A 19,376-nucleotide genomic window follows, 5' to 3' on the forward strand; every position below is an offset into this window, starting at 1 on the left:
CGGGAGTGATGGAGCCGGCCGAGGTGAAGGACCGCATCCTGGAGAACATCTCGCTGTCCGTGAAGAAGGTGGGCGCGGACGGGACGGGGTCCGTGTGGGCTGCGGCGGGGCTGCGCTGCCGTGCCGGGCTGCTGCCCTTTTCTGTGTCGGTCGGAAGAGCGATTCGTCAGGCGTGCGGGACTTCGGAGCTCGCGGTCCGGCCTGGCGCCGATGGCAGCTCCGGTTGGCGCTTGGGAAGGCGACCTGGTTTCAGTGTTCCCACAAGTTTTGGGGAAGGGGGCTTCCTGGGCTTGCTCCGTGTGTGTCCTGGTGTATGTCCTGATACAGATTCATCCGTGAAGACTTGCTGTGACACAAGTGAATTTCCAGCATTATTAAGGGCAGGGTAGCTTGACAGCACTCCTGAATGTAGGATGGCTGTGCAAATTCCCGTCCTCTTTCCTCCATCTGTGAGCCTGTCCTCTGCTCTCGTTTATCTGTCCTCTAAAAACAAAGGATAATCTTGTATCTACCTGGAAATGAGTGGATGTTCATCTGGCTCCCAGCTCTGTTGTGATGCTCCACATGTCTGACCTTGGCATAAGGATATATCAGTTCCCACACAGGATTTGTTGGGCACTGTTTATTTACATGCAGAAAATCCCCGGGGATCCTCGTTTGGAGATGCTATAAAATCAACCTGGTGACTGTTTTAATAATTGTCATATTTGAGGGCTCCTCAGCTACAGCTTTGCTATGGCTTGACCTGCACTGATCTCTGTCAGCTCTCCTGTTTTGGTCCAGCAGAACAGAGGGATTTTTGGATTTTGCAGTCCTACCCCTTTGCTTTCCTGCTCAGTTCAGAGTACAAAAGCTCAGGCAGGCATAGGAGACTTCAGGCTGATAGATTTGTTAATACTGTCCTACTGAAACCCAGCTCAGCCACGTGGCAGAAGTCCAGCACTGGCACACCCCTGTGTTCTACCTCTGGGATGCAATTCTGCTTCCTCAGGGAGTTTGCTCTCCTTCAGCAATGGAGCTGATCATTCATCTCAGTGCTTCGCTGTTTGACTTCTGCCCTTGAGTCTCTGGTGCTTTTCTTTTCTCTGTCTTAGTGGGAACCATCAGTCAGTAGGTGAGAGGAGCAGCTACACCCTTCCCACACGCTGAGATCTCATCTCATTTGTTCTCTGCTCCCTGCCTGCAGGAGGTTGTGTCACGAGGTGTGGGGAGTTCTCCAGGTATCACCTCTGATTTCAAAAGCTTTCTGGCTGCGTAGGCTGGTCGCTCCTTACTTTCCATGTTGGTACAGGTTTGATTTGTAGAGCAGAGGGCTCGGATGAGTTTGTGACCATGGGTTTGGAATGGGCTGCCCAGGGAGGTGGTGGAGTCACCGACCCTGGAGGTGTTCAAGGAACGTTTGGATTTTGTGTTGAGGGACATGGTTTAGTGAGAACTATTGGTGATGGGTGGGTGGTTGGACTGGATGATCTTGAAGGTCTTTTCCAACCTTGGTGATTCTGTGATTCTGAGACAATGTATGTGCCTCTCTAATGCTTTTTGCCCAGGTGTAACAGGCTTTCTTTTCTCAGCTTCAGACTTGAGGAGGAGTTTCCACTATCCCCATTTGAGCAGCAGTAGCAGTGAGTTAATGCTGTGCCTTTCTGCCCATCTCCCGACCTGGTTTTCAGCTCTGTACCAGAAAAATGCTGTTGCAGTCCCCCATTGTGCCCCAGCTCTGCTTTGCAGCATCCCCTGAAGGTAGATTTGGGGACGGTTTGGTCCACCCATCCTGGAGAGGTGCTGAAGCAGAGCATCCTTTGCTAAAACACAAAAGGAATGTGCTCACCTCTAGGTGGATGAGGCAGTGGCTTTTGTATAGGGAGCAACAGGAACTGTCTCCGAGGCGGTCAGCCTCCAGTTTCACAAGTTCTCTGAGCGTGATGCGGCCGCTGAGTGATTCAGCTTTCTGATGTCCGCATCCAAGAAGAGTAATCCAAATAACTTCGTGCCAGAAAACTTGGTCTGTGTGGAGAGATTCAAAGCACTGAATGCTTGCAGTGTGGGTAAGCAGCAGCTCTCTGGGAGAACAGCACCGTTGCAGGGCACAAACCCCCTGTGCTCATTTGTTGTAGTGTGTTTACCAACTGGACTTGTTTTTCACTCCTATGAAATCTGTTTTTCTGTTGTGCTGAGCATATGACCTTTCTGTCTGCCTGCAACTAACACGGGGATCCTGTTCCTCAGCAGCTGTGTGCCATCCCAAAGACTCTGCTGGCTGCATCTGACAGACTGCACCACTGGCAGCTTCCCTCCAGCCTTGCCAGCCGGCTCCGTGCCCATTCCCTGCTCGCTGCTGCAGAAATAATGAACTTCAAATGAAGAAAAGCCCTGGTGGAAAAGCCTTTGGGGAATGGGAGCTGACAAGTGTCCCAGGAGGGGACAGCCTTACCAGACTGCACACAGCTGGGCAAATGCTTCAGAGCTCTGTGTTTCTAGACGTGAAACATCTTTGTTGTGGGAGTCAGCTTTGTTTCTTTTAGGCTCAGGTCTCTGCACATCATGAAAGTGCTGTTTTTTCTCAAGGCTGCTCCAGTGCAATTGGCAGTGCCCTCAACTTGCTGAGTGTCAATGTTTTCCATTGGGAAGGTCCCAAAACCGAGGCAAGGGATGCAGTGTCCAGCATGGGAAGCCAGGCACTGAGGCAGGTGCTGATCTGAAAGTTTTTTGTAAGAAATGTCAAGTCATGTGTGCAGCCCCCAAAGGTCCAGACAGAGCTGCACTTTCAGGGATCTAAGTTGTGCTGTATATATGTATGTATTTCTTGACTGGTGAAGACAGCAACAGAGCAGCGTCTCTGCCTTGAAATTCAGCCCAGTTTTATGGGTGATGTAGAAGTTGCAGAGGAGTTTGGCCTCCTCTTTATCCATCTGCCATTGAATTTGTACTCCTCTGAGCAAGTGTAATTTTGCTCCTCTATTCATTTATCAGTCTTCTTACCTATCTGCCCTGTCCTGTGCCTTTGCCCCTTTCCTTTGAGCTGAGCTGCCATCACTTGCCTGGGACAAGGTCAGACATCTGCCTTGTGGTTTTGGTGCTCCCTGGAGCTCCAGCCTTGAGCAGTGAGATGGAAGGACAGCTGCTGGAAATGGGTTTTGGGAGTGTGTTGAGTCTTGCAGAGGTTCACATCTCCAAAATCCTGCTTTCAGAGAAAGATACCTCCTTGACAGATAGGAGAAACTGTCTTTCCACTGATTGGGAAGGCAATGGGAGGACAGGAATTGAGACAGAAAAAAGGCTACACCAATTTGCTTGATGTTTTGGCTATCCATTTGCTGCTTTGTGGCATTCCTTTTGTTTTTCTTTTTAGCAACTGGCAGAAAACCCCTTGCCAGTCCTTGTGCTGTGTGTGAGAAAGTGGGTTTTGAAGTGTCCCATGCAGTGAGCACAGTGGTTTGGGGTCGGAGCTGAGCTGGCAGAATGCAAGGGGCTGCCCGATGGCACTGTTGGCTTTTCTTTGCAGTGATTTTGTCTTGCCAGAGAAATGCCAAGCAGAACAAGGGATGTGAACTTGATGCTGGAAAGCTGCTGGTGGAATATCTGTGGGCCAGATGTACGGAGAGGAGGTGAAGACTTGGCTGGATTGTGGCCAGCCTTGAACAGAGTCAGAAGACTGCATTTCAATCAGGCTGTGGGAGTGCAGGAGGGCCTTCCAAGAAGCACCACAAGAATGATTCTGTTTGGAGAATGGACTTCACAGTGTGGCTGCTACAGCTCAAAGCTATTCCTCAGCATGAAAAACGCTGAAGGTCCCTTCTTTTGTTGGGAGCCAAACAGGAATAGAGGGAAGAGCCTGGCCAGCTCATTTTTTGGCACCTCTTCTTACAGCACAAGCTCTGCAAATGGGCCCGGAGAGCAGTGTACTCATTGAGAACTGATTCAATTAGTGGGCTATAAAGTTGTGTGAGGAATATCCTTATGCATGCCAGCATGGGGTGTGGTATATTACTACAAAAAAAAGAACCAAAACACTGTCTGCAGTCAGCTCTTATTGATAAACAGCAATTAAAAGCATCTCCTCACTGGCACGAGGTGCAGTGATTGAGAGCACAAATTCTCCCTTTATTCCCCTTCATTCAGAGAAGCTCTCTGCTCCCTTTGGACAAACACCCTTCTGCTCTTCTTTGAGTGTGTTTAACTTGCCATCCTTGAATACTTGGGCTTGGGAGGAGCTTTTGTAACAGCTTTACACAGCATGTTTACACACCAGGTTCTGCCCCACGCTGCTGAAACGCAGTGGTCAGATGTGGTTGTGACACAAAGGGCTGCCGAGCTGAGAAGGACGCTCTCAGTGCATGGTGGGGATGCCTTCTGGATGCCAACAGCACTTATTTTGGCCACAGGAATGTTTATAAATAGCTCTGGGTTGAGACTCGAGGTCTCAGGGCACTGCATGCTGCGCAACTCCTTCACCCCAGGCAGACTTCAGCCATTCGGTCTGGTACTCACCTGGTTTGTGAGGCAGAAGGGGAGAGCATCTCTCCAGAAACCCTTGAGATGAGTGCTCCTGCAGTTGTGCTCAGTTAACGCTTTTTACCCTCATTGCTTGTTTCCTTCCTGCTTTTCCCCGTGCATGTCAGGGAGCTGCTTTGTGGATGCTTCACATGTGGTCACGAGGCTTCAGCTCTTCGCTTCCCAAACAGGTCCATCTGCCACACAGTGATTAGGAAGAGGTTGCTTCCAAATGGTTTGTTTGTGTTTTGTAGCAATTTGCAGAAGAACAAACACCTCATGTAAATGCATGGTAATTTAGAGGTCAGAGAGGTGTATTAGGCATCACCTACAGGTAGGAGCAACTCCTTGATGTGCTTCCTTGTGACCAACGCATGGAACAGCTCATCCACAGCCGTGACTCAGTGCTCAAATCCACCTTGGGAGGAACTGCCAAGCTGCACAGCCCCGTGACTGCACACACAGCAGTCCACGAGTCCGTCCTCTGCCTCCCAACATGGCAGAGAGTGGGTGAGGGCTGCTTGGGGTGGACGTTGCTATGTCTTTCCCTCAGCTAAATGAAGCAAGGCCAGGGTGCTGCTGGTGGAGTTGGCTCCTGGGACAAGAGGGAGGCTGAAGGTAGCACAAAGCCTTAACATAACACAGAGTGACACCATCAAAACTGAAATTTAGCTTTTCTAAGGAATGGAAATCTTCCAGAAATCCCCAGGTACTTCTCACCATTCAGAGATGTTGAGAAGAGATAACCCTGTGGGTTTGCTAATGGCTTTCAGGGGGACCTGTGATGTGGGAGCTGGTCGGTCAGTCTGGCAGCGCCGGGGAGCTGCAGAGGGTTGGAAATCACGAGCTGGCTGCAGGAAGGTCTGTAACGAAGATAGGAGCTATTTTGGGGAAGAAAGGAAAGAAGAAGAGGAAGTGCTTCCATTTGCTCATCTCTTTTGCTGCCCAGGCTTGGGTTCTGTCACTGATGGGGAGTTCCTCTGGTCTGTGACAGAGCAAGACTGGAGACTTCCCTCTGTGCTGACCTCTCTGCGCACAGAGCTGCTCCTTTTCAGCCGCTGGTGTGGTCAGCTAATGTAAGACCCCACAGCTGCATTTTGTCAAGCAAGCACATAGCCTGCAGAAAAACCCAGGACAGATGTCCCAGACCCACAGCAGAGGGTTTCCCAGCTCTCTGCATAGGCAGCAGCATGGGTGGGATAATGCATTTCTGCCTTTGGTTCCTGGCTCATAGCCCACGTGGCAAAGGCTTTGCCATCCCAGAGGATCCCACTGCTCCAAATCAAAGGGGACTGTGTGAAATCCTGTGTGATCCCCCATGGCTCCATCTGCCCATCACGTGGGGGATAAGCTCTGAATTTTGTTTCTTCCTTGAGCGTCCTTGCTTCAGGAATGCACTTAAAACACTGGCTGCAGATGGATCCCAAAGTAGTTCTTGAATCGTGGGATTTTAGGGCACTGGTGTCCCTGCTTAGGCCTGGGCTGCCTATTAATAGCAGAAATCTTTGGAGACTGCTTCCTTCTAACACAGGTAGGAGCTGCTGGGCTAGAACACGTCGACTCTCACGTAGGTGCAGTGAAAGTCTGTAAGCAAACCAACATGGCACGTTGCCTTCCCCAAGGGATTCACCTCCTTACTGGGACAGGGACGGGATGCATTGCACTGTGCAATCAGATGAAGGAATTTGGTTGCAAGTCTTCCAGCTCAGCAGTTCTTTCCCACGTAAGGGCTGGGTCCGTGTAGGAACACGCCTGGCTCTCCTGTCTTACCTAAGAGCTGCCTTCCTCCACAGAGATGCAGAGATCTTCAGGCGAGGAGGGTGCTAAAGCTGGATGTACCCACAGTAATTCAAGAGGAGAAACCAGTTCCTGGCTTTTGGGGTCAGGTCAGGCTTTACAAGCACAACGCTGAGTTTTTGTAGCCTATAAACCTGGTTCTTTATTGCTGTAGTTATTTACGTGGAGCCTGAGTGACTGGTGAGGTTTGGCAAAGATGCATCAGGTTGCCAAAACATGGTATGTAAGGGGGATGTGCTGTCATGGCTCAGCTGAACTGTCGCCAACCAGAGCAAATAAACGTGGCTGAACAGCTGAGGTTACGTGAGTAATGTGCCTGCCTGGATGCCAAGTGCATGTGAGATGTGGACCTGAGTAGAGCTCTGAGCTCGAGGGGCAGGAGAGGGCCGTTGGGTCAGCTGTGAAGGCATGATGTGGCTGTGAGGGAGTTTATGGGGTTTCTAGAACCAGTGTGGACCTCAGAGCTGACCTTACCAGTGCCTTGCAGCTGTGAACAGTGAGATGACTGTCCTGGTTTTTGAAAAAGTGGCAGCCAAATGACATAATGCCTGGTGGTGATGTGGCCTCACCCCGCAGATGAACCAGGCTGCCTTCGTTCTGTATTCAATGCCTCTGTCTTCACCTGTGCTGCAGAAACCCTCTGTCTCTTCCTGGGATGCTACCTAATGCTGTGTGTGAGCGTGCCAGCGATTCCAGCTGTCTCTGTGGGATGCTTCAGCCATCTGTCTCTTCTCCTTGCAGCTGCAGAGCTACTTTGCTGCCTGTGAGGATGAGACCCCGGCCATCAGAAACCACGACAAGGTCCTGCAGCGGCTCTGTGAGCATCTGGACCACGCTCTGCTCTATGGGTAAGCATTGCACCTACTTCTGGGTTTTCCTTTTCACTGCATTTGGCTTGTGAAAGCACACACAGCATGCTGCAAAGGCTTTCCTCAACATGGGAAAAACGTCTAGTTGGTAATTTGGACTGGGATAACGAAGCCCTTGCTTACATTCTCTCTGGACCCCTCTTTTCCAGGTTGCAAGACCTTTCCTCGGGTTACTGGGTGCTGGTTGTTCACTTCACCCGCCGTGAAGCCATCAAGCAGATAGAAGTGCTCCAACACGTGGCCACCAACCTGGGACGCAGTGAGTGTTTGCAGACACTGGCCTGGCTCTGAGAGCAGACATCAGGGTGGGGACATCTGGCAGAAAGCTTGGGAAGGCTGTAATGGCCACGTGCTCGAGGGCTGGGGACCTGGGGAGCCAGCTGGGCTGAGTCCATCTCACTGCATTCAACCCCAGGAGGTGGCAGTCTTGTTGGAGCTGCTTTATGGCCCTAGCAGTACTGCAGCCTGTCTCTAGCCATGCTTCTGCTGCTGTGAAACCAAAGCAATCTGCTGTACTGTGCTCTCAGGAAGAGTTTGTGGCAGACAGGAGGCATCACCTCTCTTGCCCCGCAGTGTCTTGCTGTAGCTGTTGTTTGTCTGATGCTGCTTCTCCTCAGCTGTGAGATGTCTGTAGCAGATGTTTGGGACCATCAAGGCCACAGGGTGGTGCCCAGAGACCTCCTCTCTGCCTGATTCTCCCAGCATCCTTCGTCTCCCAAGCCTTGTACCGGTGAGAGTGGAGCTGAGCACAGATTCCACCATCACCTCTCTCTGCACCAACCTTTTTGTAATACCTCCAATTCCACCTGTGCTGATTTAGAATGATTCTCCCTCTGCTTCTCCTGGCTGCTGATCCCACTGGAAATGCCAGCAGGGCCCCATCATGCAGTAGGGACCCAGTTGTGTGGCTGCTCCTCAACTGCCTACCACACAGTCTCTCATTCTTATTCCTACTCCAAATCATGAATCTTCCCATTCATCTCCCACTGGCATTTTTCCCGTAGATTCATCCAACAGTCAGATGCCCCCTTCAAATTATATGAATGTGAATGAACAATCTGATGCATTGTAACTGACTTGTGATTATTTCCAGGGTTACTTTGCTTTGCAGGTGTCTCCCTGCAGATAAATCTTTCTGCTGCTTTGCTTTCAGGCCGAGCATGGCTGTATCTTGCCCTCAATGAAAACTCCTTGGAGAGCTATTTGAGGTTGTTCCAGGAGAACCTAAGCCTGCTGCACAAGTACTATGTCAAGTGAGTATCTGAACTGGTTCTGGTTTTTGGGCTCTTTTTGTTATCCCTCCTTGTGAGAAACAAGAGGTGCCAGTGAGAGAGCAAGAAGTTGGCCAGGTCTGATCATTTGCAGAAGTGTTGCATGTTTGATGCAAGGATCCCAGATGTGGAGGTACAGTTCTATAAGAGGGCCTGCAAGCATCTCTTCTATTTACCCCTTTTATTCCCTTTTATTCCTCCTGTTATTCCCCAGACATACTCTTCATTCTCTTCCATGCCTTCCAAGAAGCTGTGGACCAGCTCTGGTGGACGATTGGAAATTGGGATGTAGCACAATTTGGGGGCAGCATGCAGAAGAAGATGTGCTTTTGGAGCTCTTAGACAGGAGGCAAACAGCAGGCGTGCAGCTGTGGGGTTGTTTACAGCGCATCTCAGGGACACACCACCAAAACTAAGAAAACACAAGGGTGCTTGTAGCTAGTTTCCTTTTCAACTGTTCTGTTTTATCCGTGTTGCAGGAATGCCCTGGTTTGCAGCCATGATCATCTGACCTTGTTCTTAACGCTGGTGTCCGGGCTGGAGTTCATCCGCTTTGACTTGGATCTGGTGAGGGGACAGTTTGTTGTCTGCCTTTGTAACTGGGGACAGTGGGTGCATGGAGTGGGATGGGTGTCCTGGCTGCCACAGGTCTCACTGCTTGGGCCAGGGCACCTTGTTGGCAGCTGTCTTGTTCAGTTGAAAATATGCGGCTTCCAGACAAATGAGGATAAAGAGAAGTCATGCTTCCAAATGTGCTATGAAGTGCTGGCATTCCTGCAGGGAAATGGAGGTGTTCACAAAGTCACTGGAGACCCTCCGTGTTGCAGGAAAAGAGGAGGAAGCCATTGGCTTTCCTATGAAAGGAGCAGGAATAGACATCAGAAGACATTCAAGGGCAGTCCTGTCATTTTGGCTGTGCTTTTACCTGTGTGCAGTGACTCAGAGCCTGACTGACTCCATTTCTTCTTCCCTGCAGGACGCTCCTTACCTGGATCTGGCCCCGTACATGCCAGATTACTACAAACCTCAGTACCTGCTGGACTTTGAGGACCGCCTGCCCAGCTCCATGCACGGCTCAGACAGTATCTCTCTCAACTCCTTCAACTCTGTCACCTCCACCAACCTGGAGTGGGACGACAGTGCCATTGCTCCATCCAGTGAAGGTAAGTGGTCCGGGAGGGAAAAGCACCAGCCTCCTGTCTTCTGAAACAGGTGAGATTGAGGGCTGCATGTTTCCGTACTGCCATCAGCTGTGCTGCTGAACTGGACAAGGCACCAAATCATGTAACAGATGATGAACAGATGAAGAGACCGAAGAACTCCATAAGTAAGGCTGTGAGCCTCTTCATGTCTTTCATAGGGAGGTGCGGCCAGTGGAAATGAGAGGGCAGTGCAGCACTGGCATTTAAGCTGCAAAAACAACCACGTTGCTTCAGTCTGGGAAAGGAGGACCTTCCATGCCAATTGCCTCAGGCCAAATTTCCATAATGGGGGGGATGTTTTTGCAAGAACTGGTGAAATCTCTCAAGGAATGAAGGCTGTGCTGTTTCTGAACACAGCTTTCAGCTTAGAGCAGGTACATAAGACTGCAGAGGACCTTTTCTAACTGCTTATTTTGCAGTTGAGAGACCTCAGTATGGTGAAGGAAGCAGGGAACAGTTTCCTAAGTCTTTTTCCATCTCTGCAGCCCTAGGAAAAGGCAGGTGATGGTCTCAGAGATGCTGTGATTTCTCTTTATGCATCTTACTTCCAGCAGCCTGATAACTCATGATACTCATATCCTTACACTCACCCTCTTGTCTGTGTCAGAAGGGGCTTGGCCATGCTGGGTGTTGTCCCTGACCAGCTGAGATGTGTCTTATGCCTGCCTCCTTAACCCGTCCCAGGCTGAAACAGGCAGCTCTTACACTGCAGGAAGCATGCTCACCTGAAGAAACATCTCTTCTGCTGCTGTTCCTAATCCAAACACACCGACCTGCTTCCTTCTTCAGTGCCAGTTTGAGGAAAGTAGGATCGGGGAATTCTGGAGTAGATGGTGCAGTGTGTGTCATTAACTGGGTGCAGTGAATTTGGGGGCGAGTCCACCTACAGATGGGATCTGTCTGAGACAAGGGTCTGCCAGCTGCCTTTTATGTGCAAGGACTGCAGTCCCTAAAGACACTGAGGAGGAGCAGCTCTGGACACAAGATGCAGGGATGGGCATTAGCATCATTTTAGCAAAGGGCTTTGAAGCACAGCACTGCCTTGGGCTCCTCTGTGCTGTTCAGGTGCAGAAGGGTTTGCTTTCACAGGGAAAGCAGTGAGGTGTTTGGGTTTGCCAGGGTGTACAAAGCAGAACCCTTCCCTGAAGCATCACACAGAGTCTTTGTATCAAAGTAGTGCGTAGTCTTTCCTAAGTGACCCCCAAGTCTCCTTACCAGACATTTCAACAGGAGCATCTCTACCATGGGAATGTAGGTGAATTTGGGGAATTTAGGACCAGAGGACAAGGTTTGCCCTTTAATCAGACCCTTGGCTTTGCAAACGTTAATTAGTCAAACATCACAGTGTCTGTGGGAGATAAGTGTGAGGTGGGGAAATTGAGGCACAGAGCACTTAAATAGTTTCCCAAAGGGGATTCCTGGTTAGGTACACAAGCCTGCTATGATACCCACCATTATTTTATTTGTTTGTTTGTTTATTTATAGCTTTCCAGTAGCTCTGAGGCCTTCATCCCTTTACACTGTAGCTCCTGCAACACAAATATCCATCAGTAACAGCTGTTAGGGAAGCTGATTTCCATTTGCATCCATGTTCCCTAACTATTTTGTTATGCATTTCAGATATCAGTGGAAGATTGTTTTGTTTCTCACCCTTCTTATCCCTAAACCCCCTTCACACTGTCCCCTGTTCCCTTCCCTCCCCACTACTTGTTTTTCTAATCCTGAGTTTTATCCCTCATTTTTGTAGATTATGATTTTGGAGATGTCTTTCCAGCAATGCAGACCATGCCCAGCAGAGACTGGGAAGGTGGGACATACTCATGTGTTAACAACAGTTGTTTTTTCTCTATGCATTGCTGCCACCTGAAGCTTGCTGCATGCTCTCCTGTTCACTTCTTTAACATGCAAACATCACATGTTGATGGAATTCAGTGTAGGCAGAGGGGAGAGAATATCTTGTCTCCTGTAAGATCACATGCCGAGCATTTCCCAGCTCCTAGCGTAGCCAGACAGAGGAATTTGTTCTCCTTCCTCCATATGCAGAGCCCATGTGTGGATCCTCTGCATATCCCAGGAGCAGGAAATCTCTTTGCTTTACCCCTGGGGGAAATGCACTCTGTTCTTTATAATTACAAACTGGATGAAGGTTGCAGTCAGAATTGTTTTGGCCAGAACTACCTGACTATTTGGGAAGACTGCTTGAATTCCATGTGGATGGCTCTCAGGCTCTAACACACTCCCTCTCATTTTCTTTCTTATCCAACACACTCAAGTGCTCTACCACAGCACTTCCAGTCAGTCTGGACAAGGCTGGAGTGAAGCAGAAGCCTTTGGCTTCTTGTCTTTGCAGCGATGGCAATGGCCAGTGAGCTCCCCTAGATCCAGTTCTGTGCTCAAGCAGGGTCATGAGTGCTTCTGAGCACCTGGAATGTCACTAAAGGTTTCATTTTCCTCTTCAAACCCTCCACCCCCCAATCAGTCTCACAGGGTTGTCATTCAGAAGGCCTTTTGCTGCCTACCATGAGGCTTGTAGTTAGCTGGGGAATTAGTGGTGTTGGGGAGGAGAAGGGCACAATCACCTTCCTTTAACCCTGTCTTTGTGGATGGATAATGCTGAGCATGACTGCTGTAGCCCCTCTCTGCTGCTCCTTTTCCCTCTGCAGACTAACATGGGCCGGGCTGGTTGTGCTGTGACTTCTGCACAGCCTGCTGTCCTCCAGCCTGGGTGAATGCTGCGTTCCCTCCCCACACTCCCAGTGCCATGTGTGTGTCATGCAGGTTGCTGTAAGGGGCATTGCTTCATGGGTTGGTTCCGTGCTGCCCTCCTAGCTGAGCACAGGACCCAGCTGCGAGGTTTCTAACCGTACTCTGCAGCCATTTGGTGTAAAATGCTGCTGACCTCGAGGAGGATTGGATGGGAGCATTGCCCCCAAGACTTGTTAGCAGAGATGAGGAGTCCTGGTGACTCGACCACAAACGTGATGCCACATAAGTGCATCAGTTTCCATCTAGACATTTCCACCTTGGGCATTTCTGAGCCTCGTTAACCACTGTCATCTTGGTAATGAGCACCACAGCCCCAAGACCCACTGGTTCTTTCCTGGGGATGCTGCCTCTACTTCCTAATGCAGGTGCAGGCTCGTGGGTGACTGAGCTGTTATTTCTAGACATTTTCTAAATTGCAGCAAGTGCCAAGCACAGAGTAATGCTGGTCTGCACGCCCTCTGTCCCTCCTTGCAAGGAGCTGCTGTCAGTGCTAAGCTGGCCCAGCGATGCTCTGCCAGTGCTCTGTGAGCAGTGGGGTGACCACCCAGTGCCCTGAGCCCCCAGCACGCAGCTTTGCTTGACCTGACCTGACCCGGCCCTTGCAGGATTCCCAGGCTGATGTTAATCCCACATTTCCTTTCTTGTCTTTGCAGATGGGGAGCTCACAGACACGCTCAGCTGCCCGCACTCCACTGCCTCAGAAGCAAATAGCAGCAAAGCCTCTGTGAAAAGCCCAACGCAGCGCTACAACCCCTTCAATGAGGAGAAAGCAGATGTGCTGTCCTCCACGGAGACCACCCCGGTGCACACAGCTTCCCAGGAGAAGGCAGAAGCCACCCCTGAAGGAACGGACCAGTCTGAGAGCTGCACAGAGCTGGAGGTCATCAGGTGGGGATGGAGCTGCCTGGCCTGGAAACGTGCCCTGCAGTGTCAGCAGACACTGGGGGCTGATGGTGCACCACTCCTTCCAACCCAGCATCTGTTGTGCAGCCTCTGTAAAATCAGGAGGCAGTGGTTTTATGCTTCTGCACACTAAGTGATCCTCTGTAGGTGTTAACAGAGCTCCCTTGGGTCTGTAGAATTGCTTGGCATACATTCCTTTGCCCAACGTTTTGCATCAGGGAGCTCAGAGGGAGCTGTTAGCTTGTGATTTAAGCTTTCTCCGGCTGATGGCGGCTTTGCAGCAGTTCTGGGTCTCAGATCTTCCTTCCTTCCTCTTGTCTGTCAGTGAGCTGTGGCTAAACCTGCTGAGGGAGATGTGTCTGCAGACCTGCTGGCCTGTGTTTGACTTCTTGCAGAGGAGAGCCTTGGGGTTCCCTTGGAGGCCTTAAACCCAGACAGAGAGTGCAAGGCTGACTGCTCACGTCTGGGGACAGAGGCACCCCAAAACCAGACCAGCAGGCCTGGGTTTTGTTCTCACACCTGTTTTTTCTGGGAGGTGCAGAGGAGACGACTCTGAGATGGGTCACGTTGCACCCTGCTCTCCAGCAGTGTGGGAAGAGAAGCACCGTGCTTCCTTTTATAGGGAAAATCGCAGAGGAAGGTTGTCAGGAAAGGGTGGGACCCCAGTCGCCTCCCTTTGCACTGCAGAAGTCCAGGCAGGCAAAGATAAGTGATGTTCATGACGGCCTCTCACCCTGCAGGTTAGCCAAGAAGAAGAAAACAGGTAAGAAGAAGAAAGCAAAGCCAGAGGAGCCAGTGAACACATCTGTGCCCACAGTGCCCGAGACCAGCACGCATCAGAGCAGCGGAGACAGCGATGTGAACGGGCTGAGTGACAGAGGAGATGTGCAGAGGGACGATGATCCCACCGCCCCAGCCGGGGAGCCGAGCCCGGGCGGGCAGGAGGAGGGACACGAGCGCTCCGCCCTCAGCCAGCTGGCTTTGCGCATCCCCGAAATGAAGGACACGTCCATGGAGAGCGTGGGGCAGCCGCTGAGCAAGGTGATGGACAGGCTGAACGGGCAGCTGGACCCCGGCGGCTGGAGCGCGCCCCTGGAGCCGCCCAGGCAGTCCTTTCGGACCGGCACGCCAGGGGACACCCCAGATGGATCGTCCTCTGGCGACTTTAGCGAGGGGATTTCAGCCCCCATGGACTTCTACCGCTTTACCGTCGAGAGTCCAAATGCTGCTGCACCAGGTGGTGGCCACAATGACGCTCCAGGGGCTGGCCAACCGCCACATGTTTCTGGTAGCCCTGAGACTCCTAAAGAAGAAGAAGAAAGCAGACAGGGAGAAGCAGTTGGGGCAGTAGAGGAGTCTAGAGGAGTGAGCAGTGAACCCCAAACTGCCCGGATGGACACCATCAATCCCGAGGCTGTTGGTGAGCCAAAGAAGGAGCAGCCCAGCCCTTCCTTGAGCAGCGCTGAGGACTCTGGTGTGGAGGAAGGTCAGGGCAGCCCTTCGGAGCTCACCCATCCCTCGGAGTTCAGGTGAGGCTGGGTCTGCTGAGCTCAGCATACAGAGTTTGGGTGAGCACAGAACGTGTCTTCCAAATGTAAAGAGCTGCTGGTACTCAAGCTGATACTTTTCCATTGTCCTCCAATTGTGGGGCGAAGCCCAACCTTTTCCAGGATGAAGGTGATGCGCAGGGATTCACAAGGAGGTCTTGTGGGCCAGCAGGTGCCCTCAACACACACACATTCACTCAGAAAGGTGACTGGACCCACCCAGCCCCACATATTTGTCTGTCCTTCAGCCTGTTCTGTCTGTCTTTGCAGGGTGGACAACAACCATCTGCTCCTACTGATGATCCATGTCTTTCGGGAGAATGAGGAACAGTTGTTCAGGGTAAGACAGTCTCATAGGGCGGGCGTACCAATCAGTCTGCAAGGAGCCTCCTCTGTCTGCTTTGGCCATGGGCTGAGAGCTTTCCTCCTTGCACACAGATGATCCGAATGAGCACCGGGCACATGGAGGGGAACCTGCAGCTGGTCTACGTTCTGCTGACAGATTGCTACGTGTACCTGATCCGGAAAGGTATCTCAACAGCTCCTGCTTATCTGGGTTGCTACAACTCTCAGTTTAGCAAGGACAGCCCCTGGAGGTCTGGGAGCTGGGGGAAGTGATGCTTGATCTGCAGCTTGCTCAGTGATTAGGGTATCATTACTCATCAATGTTTACCAGTTCCTTCATGCTCCCAAGAGCAGTGGCAATAGCAGCAGTGAGATCAGGTTGATGTGCCCCCTAAGGAGCCCTAGGACCTGTGCCCTGTAGCTCCTTGCCCCTGGGACATGGCTTCTCTTGCTGGTTCCAGGCAGTGACAGGTTCCTTTGCCCCCTTCATGCAGCTCTTTTTCTCTGTGCCAGGGGCAGCAGAGAAGCCATACATGGTGGAGGAGGCCGTTTCCTATAATGAGCTCGACTACATTTCGGTGAGTGCTGTCTGGGGAGGGAGCAGGAGGCAGGTTGGTGGTTATCCTCACCTCTTTGGCTGCAGGGATCGCAGCAGCAGCACGGTGGAATGTTTCAGTGGGGCTCTTTGTCCATGAGGAGCATTTTGGACCGTGAATCTTTGAGATGGAGCGTTAGAAGTGTTGCTCTCAAATGCCACCTCTGTTGGTGCTTGGCTTGCTGTGTCTCCACACGGGCAGCAGAGCACCTGCTGACCTTCTCCCCTGGGGCCAGGATGCCAGGTTCAGCCCTGCTCCACCACCCTTTGTCCTCTGTCTTGCTTCCTTACCCAGTCATGTGTGACACAGGTTGGGCTGGATCAGCAGACGGTGACGCTGGTGTGCACCAATCGGAGGAAGCAGTTCCTGCTCGACACTGCAGATGTGGCTCTCACAGAGTAAGTGGGACCGACGGTCCCTCGTGTCGTCAGAAGTCCTCCAGTCAGTGGAGGGACCCTTGGCTGCCAGGCAGGTGGAGCTGACAAAGGGCTGCCTCCATAGCTGCGTCTCCCTCTCAGGTTCTTCCTGGTCTCCTTGAAGTCAGCCATGATCAAGGGGTGCCGGGAGCCACCGTACCCCAGTATCCTCACAGATGCCACCATGGAGAAACTGGCACTTGCAAAATTTGTGGCTCAGGAGTCCAAGTGTGAGGTGAGTTCAGACATGGCAGCCATCGCTGCGCGTGGCGGAGCATCGCGCTGGACGCCGTCCTGTTCACATCTCTGCCCATCCCTCAGGCCTGTGATGTGGTTGTGCGTTTCTATGGCCTCGTACACTGGGAGGACCCCATGGATGAGACGCTGGGACCCTCTCCCAATAGCTACACCTCTGCTGAAAATGCAGTCACAAAGGATGGCATTCTGCACTACAAGGCGGGCACCTCATACCTGGGCAAGGAGCAGTGGAAGACCTGCTTCGTGGTGCTCAGGTGGGTCTGGGAGAAGATCCCTGACCAGTTTTCTTTGCTGTCCAGGAGCTGTCTGGGAGAGGAGGAGGGCCCATCTCATCACCTGGGAGGCTGAGATAAAGCCCCTGTTGTGGCTGCCAGCAGCAGCATCACAACCCCTGTATGCACAGGGCTGGGCAGGAGTGTCTGTGTGACCAAAGCCAGGGCATGCTTGTATGGTTGGCAGAGCTGAGCTGGCTCCACTGACCATCTCTCATCTTTCCAAATGACAGCAATGGGATCCTGTACCAGTACCCCGACCGCACAGATGTCACACCTCTGCTCTCCATCAACATGGGGTAAGCAGCTGGTAGGATGTAGCTGGGAAAATGGGACAGGCTGATGAACAGCACAAGGAAGGTGGATGGGGGCAGGGCTTGTTGTCATCAGAACAGCGCTACCGGTCCATCCTGATCTCCCTCCTCTCTCCCAGCGGTGAGCAGTGCGGGGGATGCCGGCGCTCCAACACCACCGACCGGCCCCACTCCTTCCAGGTGATCCTGACAGACCGGCCCTCCCTGGAGCTGAGTGCTGACAACGAGGAGGACATGGCCGACTGGATGCAGTATTTCTGCCAGGCTGTCTCCAAAGGGGTGAGCTGCGCACATGGGTGAACAAATCCCTCCTGAGCCCCTTTGGGTCCAACCTCCATGGTCCTTTCCATGATGTTCCTGAAAGAGCGGGATAGAAAGCGATGTTTTAGGGCACTTTCCTTCACCAGAAGCATGTGGCATCCACGGAGATGGGGCTCCTTCATTCCAGGATCTATCTCCCCTTCCCCACCCGCTATGTGCAGGTCATCCCCCAGGGTGTAGCCCCTACACCATGTGTCCCCTGCTGCCTGGTGCTGACAGATGAGAAGGCCTTCACCTGTCATGAGGACTGCCAGACCAGCTTCTTCCGCTCGCTGGGCACGGTGGAGCTGACAGACATCACCTCTATCTCCACGGAGGCCAACAAGGAGTACTGCATCCTGGTGAGCGAAGTGATTTGTGGTGGCCTGGGGCTGGGCAGGGCCGTGGTAGCAACGCCCGCTTTCTCTCATGTTCAGGAGTTTGCTCAGGACCAGAAGCAGTTCCTGCCTCCCTGGGTGCTCTATTTCAGTTGCACTACAGAACTGGAGAGGTTCCTCTCAGCACTGAACGCCGCGTGGAGAAACAAATACCAGGTGAGCGCGTGCTCTGCATGAACGTTTCTCTGCCTGTAGGCAAGGCAAACCCTCCTTTCTGCAGAGGGCATGCAGCCCCAAAGCTCCGTGCCCGTACATCCATGGGGTGTGGGATGGGGTGCAAGAAGGAGCTGTGGTGCCTCCCTGCCTGACGGTTCCACGCGTTGCAGGTCGACCTCCTGCACAAGGCCATTCTGGATGCAGCTGTCAAGAAGAAATGTGAGGATGCTCAGAGCCTCATCAACAGCGCCTGGCAGCGCAGCGACAGCCTGTGCCGCGGGCGGGCAGAGCGAGACCCCTGGTGTTAGCCCTGAGGGGGGAGGACGGCTGACAGACACCCCAGATGCTCTCAGAGAGTGGGCACGGGCAGCGCCTGTGACCGGCGGCATCCCAACCTCTTCTGCCATCTCACGGTCCCCGTGGCCATGCTGGGGCCGCAGCCAGCCTTGCCCTGCTGTGCAGCCTGCGCCCTCCTCGCCATCCAGCTGCTGTGGGGCAGAGCGCTTCGCCTTGAGAGGAATGCCCCGGCGTGTTGGAGTGGGGTGGGCTGGGGCTGAGCATCCACCGGGCACAGCATGGCTTTGTTCAGTGCAGAACAGAGCAGGTGGCAGCCATGGTGAGACGGGCACTGAATCACATCGTGCATGTTTTCTCCTTGCTGATGCAATCACTGTGTATGGCACTGCTCCTTCTGAGCCCCCTCTGGGCACGGAGAATCTCACCGCGGGCAACGCATCCAGACACGGCCAAACCACACACTGAGCTGGCGCCAGGGCTGAGGCTGGAGGTGCTGAGCAGGGAACGATGGGGAAAGAAGAGGGAACGTGGCCAGAAGTTTGGCCTTGAATATCCTGGCCATGAGCGGTCTGGTTTTAGGAGGCGGCAGGAGCTCTGGGCTTGGATGTGTGATGGGACAAACCCCAGCAGAGAGAGATGGAGTCCGGAGTTCTTCAGGGGCCGAAGGGCTGCGGCTGCCCCGCCGTGCCCAGCTCCGTCGCTGTGCCCAGAGGACAGGGGCAGCAGCCCCACGTCGGCCCCATCGCTCCCCCCTCTGCCACACACCCTGCAGGGCACAGTCTGAGCTTTTAAACAGTACTACGGAGATCTCCTGTAATATACATCTGCGGGGCCTTTTTCTGGGAGGAAATGTATGTGACTGAATGTATATATATATACATCTGCTTCCGTTCCCCTCCTCCCCAAATAAATATTCATTGGTAACTCAGCTCGGCCCTGCATTGCACACAGGGCTGGGGTTCCCTTGCTGCTGGTTTTGGGGTTTGCCGGGCTCTGCTCGGTGCAGCCCTCCGTCCTTTCCCCGACGTCCCTCTGCCGTACCCGCATTGGCGCCGCGTCCCGTTGCGGGAGGGCGCCCCGCCGCCGGATGGGACGCGGGGTGGGACGCGCCGTTGACCTTTGCTCCGCATCCCGCCCCCAAATCGGGGTCGGCATCGGGCTGGGCGGCGCTCAGTCGC

General features: G+C 52.8%; 2 protein-coding genes across 4 annotated transcripts in view; both read left to right on the forward strand.

Annotated features, from left to right (window-relative positions):
- The first annotated feature begins 6 nt into the window (after positions 1–6).
- Positions 7–19,126, forward strand: PLEKHM2 (pleckstrin homology and RUN domain containing M2). Of its 3 annotated transcripts, none has more exons than XM_010722996.2 (20): positions 7–68; positions 7,030–7,136; positions 7,307–7,416; positions 8,311–8,410; positions 8,908–8,995; positions 9,405–9,591; positions 11,378–11,437; positions 13,050–13,284; positions 14,040–14,828; positions 15,117–15,186; positions 15,285–15,375; positions 15,705–15,769; positions 16,082–16,185; positions 16,306–16,438; positions 16,525–16,715; positions 16,967–17,032; positions 17,167–17,326; positions 17,530–17,709; positions 17,785–17,901; positions 18,072–19,126. In XM_010722996.2, exons 1-20 carry the CDS (start codon positions 9–11, stop codon positions 18,207–18,209), a joined length of 3,051 nt encoding a protein of 1,016 aa, XP_010721298.1. In that variant the 5' UTR covers positions 7–8; the 3' UTR covers positions 18,210–19,126. The 3 variants fall into 3 exon arrangements, with proteins under 3 accessions (XP_010721298.1, XP_010721300.1, XP_010721301.1); XM_010722998.2 differs by having other exon boundaries at positions 16,097–16,185; XM_010722999.2 differs by lacking the exon at positions 11,378–11,437.
- UBIAD1 (UbiA prenyltransferase domain containing 1) overlaps positions 18,421–19,376 on the forward strand; it is a 6,342-nt gene continuing 5,386 nt past the window's right edge. Inside the window, exon 1 of the mRNA XM_003212277.3 lies at positions 18,421–18,443. Coding sequence (XP_003212325.2) covers positions 18,421–18,443 — 23 coding nt within the window. The remainder of the gene's footprint in view (positions 18,444–19,376) is intronic.

The sequence above is a fragment of the Meleagris gallopavo genome, chromosome 23 (genome assembly GCF_000146605.3).
Source record: "Meleagris gallopavo isolate NT-WF06-2002-E0010 breed Aviagen turkey brand Nicholas breeding stock chromosome 23, Turkey_5.1, whole genome shotgun sequence".
NCBI classification, from domain to species: domain Eukaryota; kingdom Metazoa; phylum Chordata; class Aves; order Galliformes; family Phasianidae; genus Meleagris; species Meleagris gallopavo.